The sequence below is a fragment of the Spodoptera frugiperda genome, chromosome 23, assembly GCF_023101765.2.
Source record: "Spodoptera frugiperda isolate SF20-4 chromosome 23, AGI-APGP_CSIRO_Sfru_2.0, whole genome shotgun sequence".
In the NCBI taxonomy this organism is placed as follows: Eukaryota; Metazoa; Arthropoda; class Insecta; order Lepidoptera; family Noctuidae; genus Spodoptera; species Spodoptera frugiperda.
The window spans coordinates 5951172-5967895 of NC_064234.1; the positions used below are offsets into that span (position 1 = coordinate 5951172).

Genomic DNA, 16724 nt, shown 5'->3' on the forward strand with positions numbered 1-16724 from the left:
ATAATACCGCGACGCAAAACAAATAGCCGTCATAAAAGAGACGAGTGAAAGAATGTTGAAGGATAAAGATCGTGTTTCACAACTTCACCGAAGTAATTTTTATAGGAAAAGCGCTGAAATGTAAAATGGAATTGGAAAACTTTTGTTTTTTCTTAATCTTCGTGTGACTTCGATCGGGTAATGTCTGTCGGATCTACAATAATTTGAGTTATGATACAATAGTTTGAGTTTGAGATATACAATAACATTATAAAATTAAAAGTCTTAAAGACATAGTAAGTACGAGATTTCCACTTCTAAAATGAAGACATTAATACCAATGCTAAAATAATTAAAAATCACGGTTTACTCACGTAAATTAATGGAGAAAAGCTCTACTGGTTTCGAGTCAGAGAGGAACTCTTCAACATGGCGACGTCGCGCAACCTACTCGTGATTTTTAGCTAATTTAGTATGTCTCACGATAGATATTGTAAAAATAAAAATACCAATACTCTTTATAGACGCTCCACTGGATATAATAATATACATTAGGATAAGACAGTGTTTACAATAACAACGCTATAACAAAAGCAATCAAACTTAATCTGATATAATGCAGTTTGGAGCATCATTCAGCAGCATCAGGTTTCTTGCTAAAATAACTCAAGGTAAATACATTATACACAAAAGCACCTGTACCACGAAACGAACGGATCTCTACCGCGCTATTCTAAAAGTTAATTTGCAAAGTCACTTTTGAATCTGTGAAATTAAAGTTTAGTTTAAAATACCTAAGTGAGTTCGACACAAGGTGATGACGGTAGTGTATAGGGTGAGTATTTTGACATTTTTCAATGAGGTTTTTAACCCTTTAACCGCCTATGTCGCATATGTATATAGGTACGACACATATTTCCGTGTCCCTGCCGCTCATGTCGTATTGTTGCGATAGAGAACATGCATGCTATTTTATGTTCTATTCACACGATTGCTTTTCCTTATTTAGAGTAGATATATTTTTTTCGATTTGTAGCCGCGCGCTAGGGGCACGGTAATTGATTTTTACTGGTCGCTTAAAGGGTTGAAATACGATTAGCAACGTGATATGCGAGACGACTTTAAAGATGAATTTCCCATTTTCAGAATACGACAACTGAACAACGAACCCCGATGATTCGTCCTTATGGAAATAAGACTGTGCAAACACAATGTAATAAACTTGAACAACAGCTCAAAGCTAAATGAGCACAATGATTCACCAACGGCGGGTGACGGCGACGGTGATGTGTATTCAAGAGACGCAAGGACCGCACACAAAACAACAAACAATGTTACATTTGAATGACAAATTAAACAACACAAACATTATACACAAACAATGATGTCTGCTAGCTTTCTATTCAGACAGAAAAGATTTCAATTCTGCTCACTTTTACTGCAACATATTATTATGTCATTTTTTCCAGCCTTCGTGGCGAAATCCTATTGAATATTCGTTGAATTATTTGTCAAAGAGAAGCCTATTAAAGCCCTAGATTGGCACCTGCCAATCCTAAACTCACATATCGACATGGATCTTGGAGGCTCAATAAATATTTCAAATAGGTAAAAAAGTCAAGTAAATGTTAGAACCGGCTAGTAAACAAGACGTTATTATTTGCTTTGTAGAAACAACTTCACGGCCAAATAAACACTAGGTTATAAAGGGTGGAGACTGGATACATAATTCATTTGGACAAGTACCTGTTAAATGTAAATTCAGCGTGACGTCAATGCCAAGAGCATCTAAAGTGCCGATTCCATTCCTATTAAAAGCAAGAGCTGTTAATCCAGCTCTTTGTTACTGTTACCATGAAAGTAATACCTAAGTATTAGTAGTATTAATATTTCAGTACAAGTCTTATACTGAAGAGTTGATTTGTTTGTTTAGACTCACTAATCTCCGAAAATACTAGTCAGATTTGAAATAATGTTTTTGTGTTGGATAGTCCATTTATCGAAAGGTATAAAACACGCTATGATTAATAGGAGCCGGGTCGCTAGTATAAAGATATAAAGACAAGTAAGATTGTAGAATCAAAAAGACTTGATGTCTGACGACTGGACGTTTGTAGATTTTGTAATATGACTATTGCAGTTTCTTAAACAAATGCAATGCGCATAAGACCACTAATTTACTCGTAACATAATATCGGACTACATCTTCGACTTGACATGAGTTAATTGTAACTCCTCTGGTGTTGCGGGTGTCCATGGGCGGCGTTGATCGCTTACCATCAGGCGACGACGCGTCTGCTCGTTTGCCCCCTAATCCATACAAATGAAGTTAAGACGTTTTCTGTATAGAAGTTATATTATAAAGTACTTATTGCCCGAAAATTAAACTTACGACCATGACTTAAAACAATAAAACATTATATAGCTCTAAAACATGTTTCGTGTCATAAAATTACTTCGTAATTAATTTCGAAACATTGAAATATTCCTAAGAGAACTGAGAAAATGAATATAACACACAGCAATTAGTTAAAACGATATAACCGTACACGCTTCTATTGTTATTAGTATTACAAGCGATGTAGGCGCCCCCTATCGTAATTCCGAGGCTCAAGTCCCAACCAATGCTTAAGTATCGTAACTTTCTTCTTAACACGAACAGTTACTTTTGTATTCTCGGCAAAGAAATCCTTTTCGTTACATTTACTCGGTCTAATAAATATTTACTCTCTGCCTCTGCCTCTTGGGAATGCCTCGTTGTTCGAGTGGTCGTAACTGCGACTGCCGGGTAAGTGGTCTCGGGTTCGATTCCCGGGTCGGACAAAGCATTACTGGATGAAAATTTCTCAGTGGTAGCATGGAGTCTGGAAATGTGGCCAGCATATGGCAATAGGCTCACCCCCTATTACATGGTACTTATAAACTTACAAATTGTGAAAAGTGAGTGTACATTGTATAGCGAAATTACGTGCCGTAATGTGCACCTCTGCCCACCCCTTCGGGGATAAAAGGCGTGACGTTGACGTAATAAATATTTATATAGCACTTGGAAAATCGATAGAATCTAGATTGACGATATAAGTTACGTATTCACTTAATTTGCGAAACTGGAACGTCTGAGAACATATTAATGTTTGTGCCAAGTTCAACTAATTCAATTGTTAGTGATTCTTGACTAGTCTAGTTACATTGGAGATAGAATTGTCTTCTCAGTCACGTTATAACAATAACTACTTTAGTTTTAATGGATATTTTGTTTAATGAAATCTAAGTGGAATTCTCACGATAATTTGTTCTTTTTTTTTTGAGTAAATCAGAAAGTAGTTTCCATTGGTCTGTTTTATGTTTGAAGAAAACATATCTTACTGTAATTATGTTTAGCTTTACAGTGTAAACGAGGATCATAATTTATGATATTGTAATATTTTAGGTTTTTAAACTGTAAGAGAATCTTCAAAATAAAAATAATAATAGGTATAATATTGAGCTGTCGGTACAGGGCGCCCTAGACGGACATAAAGCGACCAGATTGGCGATATATTAAAGAAGGGCCAAATTAAAAATACCCTTAACCGACGAGCATACATGAACAGATTGATAACTGTTGATGAAGCGAAAGAGGTATGTAAGATTCGTAGCAATTGGCGTTCCATTGTCTTTGCTTACCCCTATAAGACACAGGTTAGGTATGTATGTATGTATGTATAATATTGAATACGAAAACGTAATGGGACAAACACAAATGCAAAATAAACATGTAAACCTCAGTTTTCCTTTTCCGAAAAATGCCGCAAGCCTAATATCATGTTATTATAATGTTTTATTATACTTCAAACATTTTTCCTGTCCTATATTACCGATTCCTGTTGGCGACAGGACCCGTTTTCAAATGAAAAATAGCGTACAAAAACTAGAAAAAGCCTTTTATCAAAAATTATGCTGTGTAAACGTAAATATTTTTATTGGGCCATTTGTCAAGGCTTGGAAAGCAAACATTTATTACGATTATTATAAGAATCCGGTCTCATTATTTCACTTTGAAAAACTTTTATTGCAATTTATTTTTGTAACCTATATATTATGACATGATTACCAGCCGCTCTATCGACGCTAGTTTCATATTTTTCTAGTCCTATTTTGATATCTTTCTAGGAATTTATAATTTGCATGAACTAAATACTTTAAGCTCTCTCTCGGTTTTAAATCACGGAACACGAAATAGGCGAAAAAATATGCAACCATTTTGTTTCAATCATCGGAATCAAAGTGCAAAGTCATTATAACATTTAATTTAAATTCAACATGTAACGAAATAAAATTGGTAAAATTTTGTGCCCGATAAACTTATGTGACAGATAGTGCATACAAATTACGTTCTTAATTCAAAGTTATCTGATACCTATGTATAATGAAATATGTATGTTTTATCCAGTCATTGTGAAACAAGTCCTTAGTAATGTTAATCCCTGATAAATCCAGTCTTCACAGACTGTAAGCTTTATGTGACAAGTCATAATCACTTTATTCAATTAGTACTAGTTCAAAAGGGCTGAAACCAGACTATAACTCCCTAAACCACTAAAAACATTCAACCCTACATATTTGAAGTTAATTAAGAAAGGCACAGTAAGTAATTAGAGTGTGATAAGCCTGTAATCATAATGCGTGGACCGCTTAGCGTGCCAAGCCACGATAATGTGGGCTGTTAGCGATTACCCACGTTCACGGTGATGGGAACTTAAACAGATACAAATATGTATGTTTATAATAAGAAACATGAAGTTATTTACCCACTAGACTAGAAAGTTATGTGAAGAATTAATTGTGAATAAAAACATTTGTTAGAATAATACATACAAGTTTTACTGTCCATTGAAGTGTAGTGTTATGAATGTAAAATATTTTAATAATCCAAACATTTATTTTAACGTAAAGGTTCAATTAATAAACAATCTTCAACTTTACAATGTCAGTAAATTTCCTATAAATGTATTTTTTTCATCGTTCCCCTAATAACGCCATCATCAACGACAATTTCGCGGCAACAAAATTATACATGTAAATCAAAACCGTTGTCTAAATAAAGAAATCAATTTTCGAATGATTTTTCCGTTCGTTCCCCTGATGGGAGAACCAAGTAAATCATGTAAATACAAGTGAATAAATAAAGACCGCTACCCAACTCACCCTAAAACGTCGAAATAAATCAAAGAATTATCGGCCACATTTCACACCGTAGTATAATGCATTGAAAGTAAATTTTATAAATATTTAACCAATCTGAACCGGGAACGGATCAATTCAGGTTTAAATTAATCACAACTTTAAATTATTGAACTCGCTTCACCCGATACTTGAACGTGAACTTATCGTTGATTCGATTCGTCTGCAAATCGATTATGTAGCTACTACTCGGTTTATTTTTACATTTCCGATTTTCTTTGAACTTAAACGTCTACGGATATCAAAGTACTCCCCTGTGTACTTCCGAATCGTCTTTAATCAAAGTGTTTAACTCATCAGCGTTGATTGGCAACGAGAATTAATTTCCACTACGATGAGCAAGAGATTTAATTGTTCCCTGAGATTGAAATATTACTGGATTACATTTCACTCGTACTATCTCCATTTACACTCGTTCGATTATACTAGTATTATCACTTCAACGCAGCGAGTCTTCTTTTTCCCATTTATATCAGCCCTCATCTCATAAAAGCGTTAGTATATTATGATAATCTGTTATCGAGGACTTCAATATACCGCCAGCTGCGCCTACTTTTCAAGTACATCACTTTATAACATACATCATGTCGTGGGTTACGTACTACATATGTCTGTGTTCATACAATTCCTGGAAAGAAGTGATAAGGGTGCGTCATTACTTCCTTTTGTTGCGCAGAGCGCTTGACCTTCCTAATTTACTTGTGAAGAGGACCGCTTTCCTAATCATGAGCATCCTTAGTTTTAACGTTAAGATTTTCCCGATAGACGAGTGCTGCCAGAAACAGCGCCAATGCCTTTGTTATTCGATTATAAATTTGCATAATTTTGGACACGATGAAACACGATGTTTATGTCGTACAACTTTCCAGGCAAGTCGTGAAGATGACATGAAAATGTTAGTGTAGTACTTGTACCTGTTAGTACTCGCGTTGATTGACGTCAGGGCTTTAATTATACATCGATATGACCTGGGTTGTATAGGTGTACAGAATCAGAGAGAGTCGTTTCGAGATCAATTTGGAGGTAGGCCAAAGTCGTGTCGCGTTCAAGATGAGAAACCGCCACTAAATTGGCGAACACAACCTAATTAGATTTAGCCGCATATTACTGTATATGGTACAAGTATTATGGGATGTGACTTGTCTAAGTAGACCTCACCTGACTTGTTCATGCTTCTGAATGTAGATCTTATGGAACTGGCCCTCGACCGGCGAAATGATATCGTTTTTCATTTCCATGGCCACATGTTGTGGGAGCACCGACAACAGCAATCGTTCCTAAGAAAAAAACGCAATAAACGAATAAATAACATTATTTTTATGCGCTTAATCTAATCATAATTATAAATTGGTCATTGGACTCATATTTATTAGACGTTTGGCAATAGATCGTGAAGAAAATGAGTCCAGTAAACTCATAAAACCAGATATTGTAAGTCTGTAGACAACAATAAATACTTTAATATTATAAATAGAAAACATTAAATTATATCGAAAATGTTTTTATGGCATAAGAGCCTTGTAGAACTGGGAAATTAATAGTAGTCTTCCTCCCCATGCCGTTTGGCTTTTACAAATGTACTACCCATAGCTAAGGCAAATAAAGATTAATCGGTTTATAAATCTCCAGTCGTTTGCGGGAGACAGACATATTTAACGGTAACTGCATGAAATACTATAATACTCGAGCGAATCTTATTAAGATTCTGTTTACATGTTGAGTTAAAATTAACGTACTGACGCAGTATAAGACCAGAATAATAAACCTTCACTCCCAACAAAATTCTCTTAATGAGTGAAATAAACAAAAAATGGTTCATAAAAACTGGGATTGGAAATTCTTACTTAAGGTAAATTAAGTCCATACATGTGCACAAATGAAGTCTTTTGCACAGCGTGTGTGGGTAATTTGTTTTACTTATAAAATGTACTTATTATCCGATATAGAATCTTATAGAGATGTCGCTACTAGCAAGTCAATATCTCACAAATTCAACTATGCGTACTATGCTATAAATGCGAAAGTTTGTTTATTTGTTTGTTATACAATCATGTCAAAACGACTGAAGGGATCGAAATGGTAAAGGAGATTATGGAATAGCTAAAATAGCACATAAGCTTCCTAAACGCGGGCGAAGCCGCTGGCAGGAGCTAGTATTATAAATGCGACAGTTTGTATGTACGTTTGTTTGTTACTCAATCACGTCAAAACGGCTGAAGGAATCGGGATGAAGTTTTAAACAGGGATAGATTATGGTCTGGAATAATACATAGGCTGGTGATGCCGCGGGCTAATGCTAGTACTAGTACACAATATCAGTCAAAAGCTCTGATATATTTTCAGTTTTATTATTTTGCAATAAAGTTCAAATTCTTCAGTGAGTACTAAGAAATTGATATGCGCCGCCTTCATCCTTATAAGTAGTGGTACTAATATAAGCAATTTATTTAATTTAAACACGACAATATTGGCGACAAACAACTTTTTCAATACTCGATTAAACACATGAATAAAATCAATATTGTGAGCTCGATTTATGTTTGACTTAGTAAACAACATTTACATAATAATATTATTTCCATGTTTGCAACATAATGGAATTATACACTCAACTGGCTATGTGATGGACTTGTTTCCAAATGTTTCTTAGTTTTATTCAGTTGGTATTATGCAGCCGTTAATCCAACGTTGCCAGACGCATAAATAAAAATGTTAAATGTCTGTTTGCGGTTTAAAAAATACACAGACTCAGTTTTGCTTCCTTTTATAAATTGCTCTTACTATTTATTCGGAATGAGTGTTACAATTTTGTTACCTATTTTATCTCTCCTATTTCTCTACAAACTACAAATTATATCTCTTATATTTCTATATAATAATGGGCTAGTTTCCTACTAGTCAAATTCAACACATTTTTTGAAACGCCAATAACTATATTTTCTATAATTCTTGTATGAAATAAGTAATATTTTTGTACTTATATTTTAACGAATTAAAAAGTCAAAATCATTTATTTTTTGACTGAGAAAACCACCCAATTCTCTGAATTTGGAACAAGGAAAAATGTAACAAAAATGAACTTATTCAAATGGCGTAACGATTAAAGAATAAACACTAGACTAGATATTCTAGTTTAGAACTGACGGATGACTGAGCAGAACACATTTAGATACTACGTTAATAAACGAACCAAAAAACGTACGCGAGTTACTCATACCATAAAATAACATATCACACACATTATAACATGTTTACGATGTGTTCACTGAGCATCATTATACGCTCAATGAACACGTTGAAGTCCGAGGTTCGAGCAGACTTTTTACACTTTCTCGATCATACCTACTCAAGTGTCAGTAACTGTAAAAGCACTATTTTTATGTACTAACTAATCTATTCTAAGTAACGGTAAATTGAATGAACAATTCTGCTAGTTCAAGTATTATTTTTCAAGCTAAAATTTTAAGAGATATTCTAGCGTTCAAAGCCATATATTTCTAACTAAAAGTTACGGTTTACTCACGTATTATGAATGGAGAAAAGCTCTACTAATTTCAAGTCATAGAGGGACTCTTCATCATGAGCACTTTATCAGTATGTCTCACGATAGTTATTATAAGAATATAACCAAACATTCTTACGTATTTTCATAAAAAGTGCAATATTTTTAAGTTTTTTAACATTCTCATCATTGTTATCATTAACTGTAAACGTGGACTGTTAAACAAAGTTCTCCCCTTGTGTATCTCCAAGATGTTGTTTTTGTTTTTCTACAAATATTACTTCAACAACAAAACTCCCTAGTCCTTGTAATAGATGACGTGCTGTGACGTCACGATACATTAACTGTTATTCGTACATTGCGGTCAATTGCAGACTATTATTTGCGGTTTCAATTAATCACATCCTATGAGTGTTATGTGGCTATGACATAAGGATAATTTCCGTGACTCAGACAGACATGATCTAGACTTTTTGAGTATAATACGTCTTACTGCTACACTCAGAGACATTTAATGTTTACTTAAACTATTTCTTAGTAACGATTTTGTATCGAAAACAATTGCTAAGGACTGGGTGTATGCACGTTGGTATTGTTAGTACCATTCTATGATATCTATGATACTTAATAAGTTTACATATCTGTTAATAATAATTGAATAATAAACAAGATGGTGACTATAAAAGTATCTTGTACTATGTAGTCCTGATTTTACATAACACCTTAAACAAAGTTGACTAAAGCCACCAAAATCAAGGAACATAATACCAAACATTTAGGAAAGCGGTTTTTTATCAGACATAATATCGTTAGCGTCATTTTAAGGCTTACGTAAAGGGTCCCAGGCGGAAAATTTTCGCGAAGGACCGGAGAAGGAACAATATCGGTTGAATAAACCATCGCTATTTATCACATTTATATCAAAGGCCAATCGGGAATGTATTGCACAAATACATTCCCAAAAATTGGTTTTCTGTGAATTACATCTTGGGGGAAAAGTCGCTGGTATTTATTGGTGATAAGCTGTTTGGTCTCAAACGTTGATAAGTTTTTTCGTAGAAGCATTAAATATGGATTACAGAATGAAAGGGAATATCATAAATGAGCTATCAAGCTTGAAGCTGTTTGATTTGTTCGTTTAGAAGCGTTGTGTGTTGTGACATGACTTTGTGTGCGCTAAAACCATATTGAGGAGCTTCTCAAATTATATTTTATCATATTTTGCTGTCTTTAGTTTAATATTGTTTCTGGAAAGATTATTTATTAATCACTATACAATAACAAATATTCCTTCCTGCAAGAAGTAACCACATTATAAAATACATGTCAAACAAAATTTAAGGCATTTCTACACTCTCTAAGTCTTTCAATAAATTATTCCCGTAAACAACCAACAACAGCAAAACCTAACCACTTGTAAAAATCGCTGAAAGAATGAACGACAATATAAGTCTAACACATAAATCGGGATCAATCATTTCTTGGATATCTAGATAAAAATAGGAGACGCTATGTATACAGTATACTATACCGCTTCATCATCCTCTGTAACTATGAAACCTAATACCAAGAAACAAGTTAGCTAATAAAGCCTATACATGTCTGAAGACTCAAGACACATTTTGGCAACTTTCGACTAAGTACCTACTAGGGTAAATTCGCCTGTTCTGTCCATCTACCAGTTCACGTTAATTTTGTATAGAACTCGGATCGCCTTGAATGTAAGATACTTAAAACGTGTAAGATTATACAGATGTGTAGTAACTACCACTAATGTGGTGGTAGTTTTCTTATTTTCGGGAATTTTTAAAAGGCATTTCGTAACATGAATGCGTACTGTTAGGTGGACGTGAACAGGCGAATTTACTCTATATGTATGAGGCCTTTCATCAAGTAATTTCATTTGGAAAGGCAGGGACCTAGATTGCGAAACTTTTCTTCAAACTATATAAGGGCTCATTCATTTGTTCCTGTTCATCAAAACTTGGGCTTGATAAAGGCTTGGAAAAAGCCGTCCTTGTCATAACTATGGTAATGAAATGATAGGGTAGTACGCAGTATTAGTTTCATAAGACATGCCTGTTTTTTTTATCCAGGGGTTAAGAAAAGGTAGTGAGTCTCTTGATGTTATGGTTGTCAATGCCATGCAACAAATGGTTAGAGTCTCCGTGTTATGGAATTTTGAAATTAAAACTTCAACATCGAAGCTCTAATAAGATGCTACCATAACTAAGAAATAGCATTTCATAACTATGAAAGCTCTTCTACTGATACTTCTCTCAAACGAGTACATAGTTAAGAGTCCCGATGTGACTTGAAACTTGTAGAGCTTTTCTCGAAGAGTTTACTTAAGGGAGTCGTATTTTGTTTTTAAATAATATAGTACATACATAATTGACTAATTGACATTAAGACAGTACTAATAAATATACTATAAGGCCTAGATAAAGTAGTAAATGAATAATATAACTTACCAGTTTCTCATTCTCGTCTTCCATGTCGAGCCTGGCAGCGATGCAGTTCCTGGTGTCGAGGAAGGCGCGCCGCTGCGCCGTCTCCATCAGCGAGTGCATCAGAGCGCCCACCACGTTCACACACACGAACACCACCACGTTGCCCACCATCTATTAACAATAAACATACTATTTTAGAAACTCATTAAGGTTTTAGCACAAGATTATGTTTGTGTAGTGTGATTATTTTCGCTCCTCATTAGATTGGAACTGCTGTTGTGTTTGTGTCTATAGCAGGGGACAAAAATGCTAGTTATACTTAGTTCCCTAGTGCAAATAATTCTGTGACAAAAGGCATTAGAAATCAAAAGATTCCTATCAAAATCACTTCTTCATGTTTTTAAGCTGCGACTACGCGAAGGGACCGTTACATTTTCCCATATTTTCTAGTAGGGCAAAGAAATCGTCCCAACTATCATATATCGTGCTAAAAACCTCTAACGAAACAGTCAAAACATAATTATCACGTTCAGATTTATAAGTATATATATTTTATAAACATTTCGTATGAACATAAATCCGTCCTCACGTATTTAGGTCTCTCTAATTCCTTCCGGGAGCTCGCGTTTTAACTCTTTTTAGCTGAAATTATTATATCAAACAAATAAATTTCGTTTTTCTAACAGAATTTGGTGAAGTAAAGTATATTTTTCACGATACAGATATATTTTTGTATGTGTGTTATAAAAGCAACTGTCCTACCGACGGAATAATGAAAACTTTTTTGTATCGACCGTAACTGGCAACTTCGAGAGCCTACCATAACAGTATTCTATTTATAAAAGTGAGAAAAAAGAAAATAAAAGGGTCACTTATGTATCGAATGTGTAAATAGGAGCCTGTACATGGAGAGAGGACGTGACGGAACCATCCAATAGATTTGGGAATAGATTGAAATATTTCGTGAAGTGAGGGAGCTCATTGAATTCCTTCGACTGCTTTCGGGCCACTTAGCATTCGAGTAGGTCATAGCTTAGTTCAACTCAATTTGAATAGTTTGGGCGCCTACCGTATCATGCTCACGTAGGTATTTAGGTAACTAGATTTGACGATTTCCTTTGTACAATAACAATGTAGTATTTAGAGAGAGATTCGGGATTTAATAACGTTTTCAGTAGTGCCTTTTCTATTATCTGGCTAGCTTTAAGTTTGTATTTCTCAAATATACTGCTCTCTATTTAGTATACTCTAATTCCAACGAAGCTTTAATTGCCCCAGCAATTATTGCATTGCATTGCGACAAATGGAAACAGTTTATAACAAACATTCGCAGCAGGTAGTCGGAAAGAATAACTCAATAAATAGAGCGCCATCCATCAATGTTGGCTGAAAATTGCCTGTCAGAATGGATAGCGGGCCAGCCGTGTATACTTTACACTTTATTAAGTAAATCCGTCAGTATAATCTGTGTTGTGCAACGAAATTGCCTCAGACGGACCTAATGGAAACGTTATTCTACCTATCTTCCATGGAAATTCTATTACGGCATTATCAAGCTTCAATTTTAATCTAGAAGCTTCCTTTTGTGTCCATCACGTAGACCGTGGATGATGTTTTAATAGTTTTATGTTTAGTTCTCATTTTGAAATTAGATCCTTATAATAAGATTTAGGTGAATTTTTTAACTTTGTATAGTCAAGTCTAGTAATTAAAAAAGGTTTTAAAAAGGACTATAAACACACCTGAAGCAAAATGCAAACACATTCAAAACAGAAATTCAATTAAACATGGCCGGTGCCGGTACACAGGCGTAGTAAAAGAACGCTCGAGGGTTGCCACTGGGAAAAGTGTACATTTACATAACACACAGAACGAACAAAAATATTACTATAATAAGCACGAAACACTTCAGGAAGCTCATTAATATAATTAGTTTGTTACTCGTTCCAGTCGAGGGGAGCTAAAAGAGAAAAAGTATTTTGTAATACCCTAAGTTATTACGATGTAATAGAATAATCTAACATTACGAGAGTAATAAAAACTTCGAGTTGATGACGCGGAGATTAGGCGCTCGCCGAGATTTAAGACCGACCCCAAGAACAGATTACTCTCAATCTCTTACCCCGTCCGATCTTAGGGAACGACACAATTAATAACGTAACCATTAAGAGTCTTAGCTATGTGGTATCAATTATCGATAGTAAATATTTAAGACTATGTACGTTCATGTATGTAATGAGTGAACCGTTTCACGCTCTAGAAGGTAAAACTTATTGCGAGTTTACAGCCGTAATAGGAATCACGACACACCTATTATAACTTTATTGAGCTAGTGATCTGTGTGGCCCAGCCACGGCGTGTCATTTGTATATTTATAGCGTTTTTTAGATAGGCAGTGAGCCGTGGACTATCCACCAGAGTTATGCAAATAGAACCTGTCGCCGCCTGCTCCGCCTCACGCGCCACACAACTTGACTCATCTTCCAATTACTAAAATATTCAATGTCAACCATCTTCCGTACATTTCACGGTAATTCAAAATGAGACGAATAGCTCAAACGTTAACGTTCGTACTCTAAACGCAAACGCCACCACCACCCACCACGCCATTTCACAGATATATATTTTATTCAAGAGGGATGTGGTAAGGCAACAAAATGTAAAAGTAAATTTAGATTAAAATATTAATGTACAGTTTCGACCTGAGCCACGTTTTGCTTTGATTGTAACAATAGCGTGATTCATTTATAATTTAAGCGTGAATAATTTCAACGAATGTCAAAACCTTTGAAAGTTATTCGTAGTTATTGTGAAATGTTACTTGACATCCCGACTGTAAGCAACTGTTTTAATAAGCATTGTTTTAGAATCATAATTAACATTTTTTATTTTTTTTAAAAAGAAACAAACAGCTCTGGTATTCCGCTATTCTCTATTTCAAATATAATAGACCTCTGTGAGAGCATTTTTCCTTGTAGCTGCGGAACTCTAAATCAAAAAGTCAAATGTAATGTAGAAACAGTTCCTCCCGCTAGATATTTATATCAAACATGTACATGATCGTTTCACAAGACTAGTCAGTTTGACAAGAAAGCTCACCTGTCCGACTACATTACGTGAAATTGTAAATGGCCGCGATCGAGCCGCGCGACAAGACGTGTTTATTAGCATGCTGCGAACGCTGGACATGGCGATGGTGGCGCCTGCAATCACTTTCTGATGTACTTAATGATAGCAGAACAGGTGAAGGATTATGTTGAAAGTATGATTTCTACTTCAATCGCTTGATTAGCCAAAGTTACGAACCGTAACATAAATCTTTTGACATTTCAACTGACACCTGTTAAACGGTTAAAAATAAGTGGCGATTTACATCGGCACTGGCGACAGAATCATATATCGCACAATACGTGACATTCTGTCGACGTAAAACCGATCAATCGATTGAATTATATGAATTTGCATCGAGTATTATTCGTTCGGAACCCGTTTCAGTTGCACACGCTCGACTCGAAACACATACATTTTTCAGCATGTTGAAAACATTTGAATACCAATTCAGCGTGCATGACGTAGGCACTTCGCATAAAAACGTAAAAACTGCCTCTATCTTTACAAACATCGACGTTGTTTTGCTTTTATATAAATGAAACTTTACAAATTAATAAATAGGAATCAAAATAATTAGTTATTGGACGTGTTGAATGAAGTGACATCAGCGTGACCTGGCACGGCGTGTGAACAACGAGCAACTGTGAATAAATTTCACGCATATTGCTGTATAATACATCATTATCATGGGAATGCGCGGTGAACTCGCTACGGAGCAGACATGTTCCACAAATGTGTTTCGGCTTCCCCTTGAGGCTAAGCGGTGACACGGGCCGACCTCGACTGCCCAATGAATATAAGTATTTTATACACAAACAAAAATAAAACGTGGGTGGCGAATGCCATGAATTTCTTTGTAATAATTCGAATCGAAAAACATGCAAAAATTTAGACTAGTCATAACCATAAAATAACGGGCCGTTTTTGTTCGCCGAGTGCTTTATGTTATGAACTCCGCGAGAATATCACGTGTGACTAAATATATTCATGTATGCTAATACACTATGTTGCCATGTTACTTTTGTGTTATGTAATTGACTGATTTTTTTAACATAATCAGAACTTTTATCGAACAATGAAAGGTCAGGGAGTTCAATGAAATTGTGTTTATGATGTTATGACAGCAAATATAATAATAATAGCTTGCAGTATGTTAACTTAATAAAAATGTCATCGAACACTAAATATAAAGATCTATCAAGCAAGCATTGTGTCATCCTAGGACATTCACAAAAGCAGACCTAGGATTAACATAGACTTTGCTAGTGCTGCCATTCTCATAATTTCCCGTTCCAACGGCCATTAGTCCGAGTGATAGCGGATCTATTCAGCGCGGAAACCTAGCAATGAGTAATGACCACTCAGCGTAATCTATCCACCGTGAGTACTCCTTGAGTAGCAGGCAAAGCTCTTCAATAATCCGAAAATAAACAAAGAGTTATTTAAAATCTAGATGAAACGGCAAGGCCCGCAAAGGTCAAGGCTCGAACATTTGTTACAATGCCCGATATCAATCATGTTTATTGCCGATCCATTCAGTTATATAAGTAATGCGGTAAATACATCGAATGATACACATACCACATGTTAAATACGATGTTCAATAATGATCCAATGATCGATTGATTGGTCATTTGAAATTGTAAAGCAAATCAAATTGCCGCATCTGTTTATGATATCGGGATGAACGACCAGACATTTTAAGTGAAATAAATAACCTTTTTGCAAAGACCAGACTAAACAAATAAAACCCATCAAGACTAACAATAAAGGATTATGTCGAGAATTTCTTTAATTGAGTAGTTTAAATGTACTTAATTGCATTTTTATTGTAAGAGCTTAGAAGTAGTTGATTGGCAATTATTCGGCTAAGTTTATTGGCTGTTTTAAGAATTCGTGTGAGTGAAAGCAATTGCTATCCTACCTCTACATGACCTCTATGCATCCATCAAGGTTTGGTAAACCCATTTTAGGGATATAAACCCGAAATGACTGTCTAACCTGACCTTTTCACATCAAAATCTTTTCACAACCTCTACAAAATAAAAACTTTTATATACAATCTGCATAGAGACCGATCTCGTAGTGGATATACCAGTTGCAATTAAATCAGTGATCTATTGATCCACAATAATATTCACCACATTAAATCCGATGAGTCACCTAACAAGGTGCTAAATTATTAGATCATCAAACAAGCCGGAAAATCTAGAAATTTCTAACAAATAGGTACCCACTTAACAATTTATTATTCAGACAAAAACCCAGATATATTAAACTGGATTTTGCCAAGTTCTATAAAAATGTACAACTTTAGATATTTGCTATCGTTAACACGCAGTAAAGAAAAGTTTTCGAGTTAACAACCCCTTTTTACCATTAAAACTGGAATAACTCACGGTAATAGTGTTCAGTTACATTTATTAAACAGGATGAAGGTAATGATACGCATTCAA

The 16724-nt window shown here is 35.0% G+C and overlaps 1 protein-coding gene and 1 long non-coding RNA gene across 5 annotated transcripts in view; one reads left to right on the top strand and one right to left on the bottom strand.

The window, feature by feature from the left end:
• LOC126912169 (uncharacterized) overlaps nucleotides 1–16724 on the top strand; it is a 242111-nt gene that overhangs the window by 209695 nt on the left and 15692 nt on the right. The gene's annotated exons all lie outside the window — the stretch shown is intronic.
• Nucleotides 1–16724, bottom strand: part of LOC118266600 (Ca(2+)/calmodulin-responsive adenylate cyclase) — an 80717-nt gene that overhangs the window by 38973 nt on the left and 25020 nt on the right. For all 4 annotated transcript variants that reach the window (XM_050703003.1, XM_050703002.1, XM_050703001.1 and 1 more), the window contains exons 4-5: nucleotides 11179–11328; nucleotides 6361–6479 (exon numbers count right to left, since the gene is read on the bottom strand). In XM_050703003.1, the coding sequence (XP_050558960.1) occupies nucleotides 6361–6479; nucleotides 11179–11328 (269 nt within the window). The remainder of the gene's footprint in view (nucleotides 1–6360; nucleotides 6480–11178; nucleotides 11329–16724) is intronic.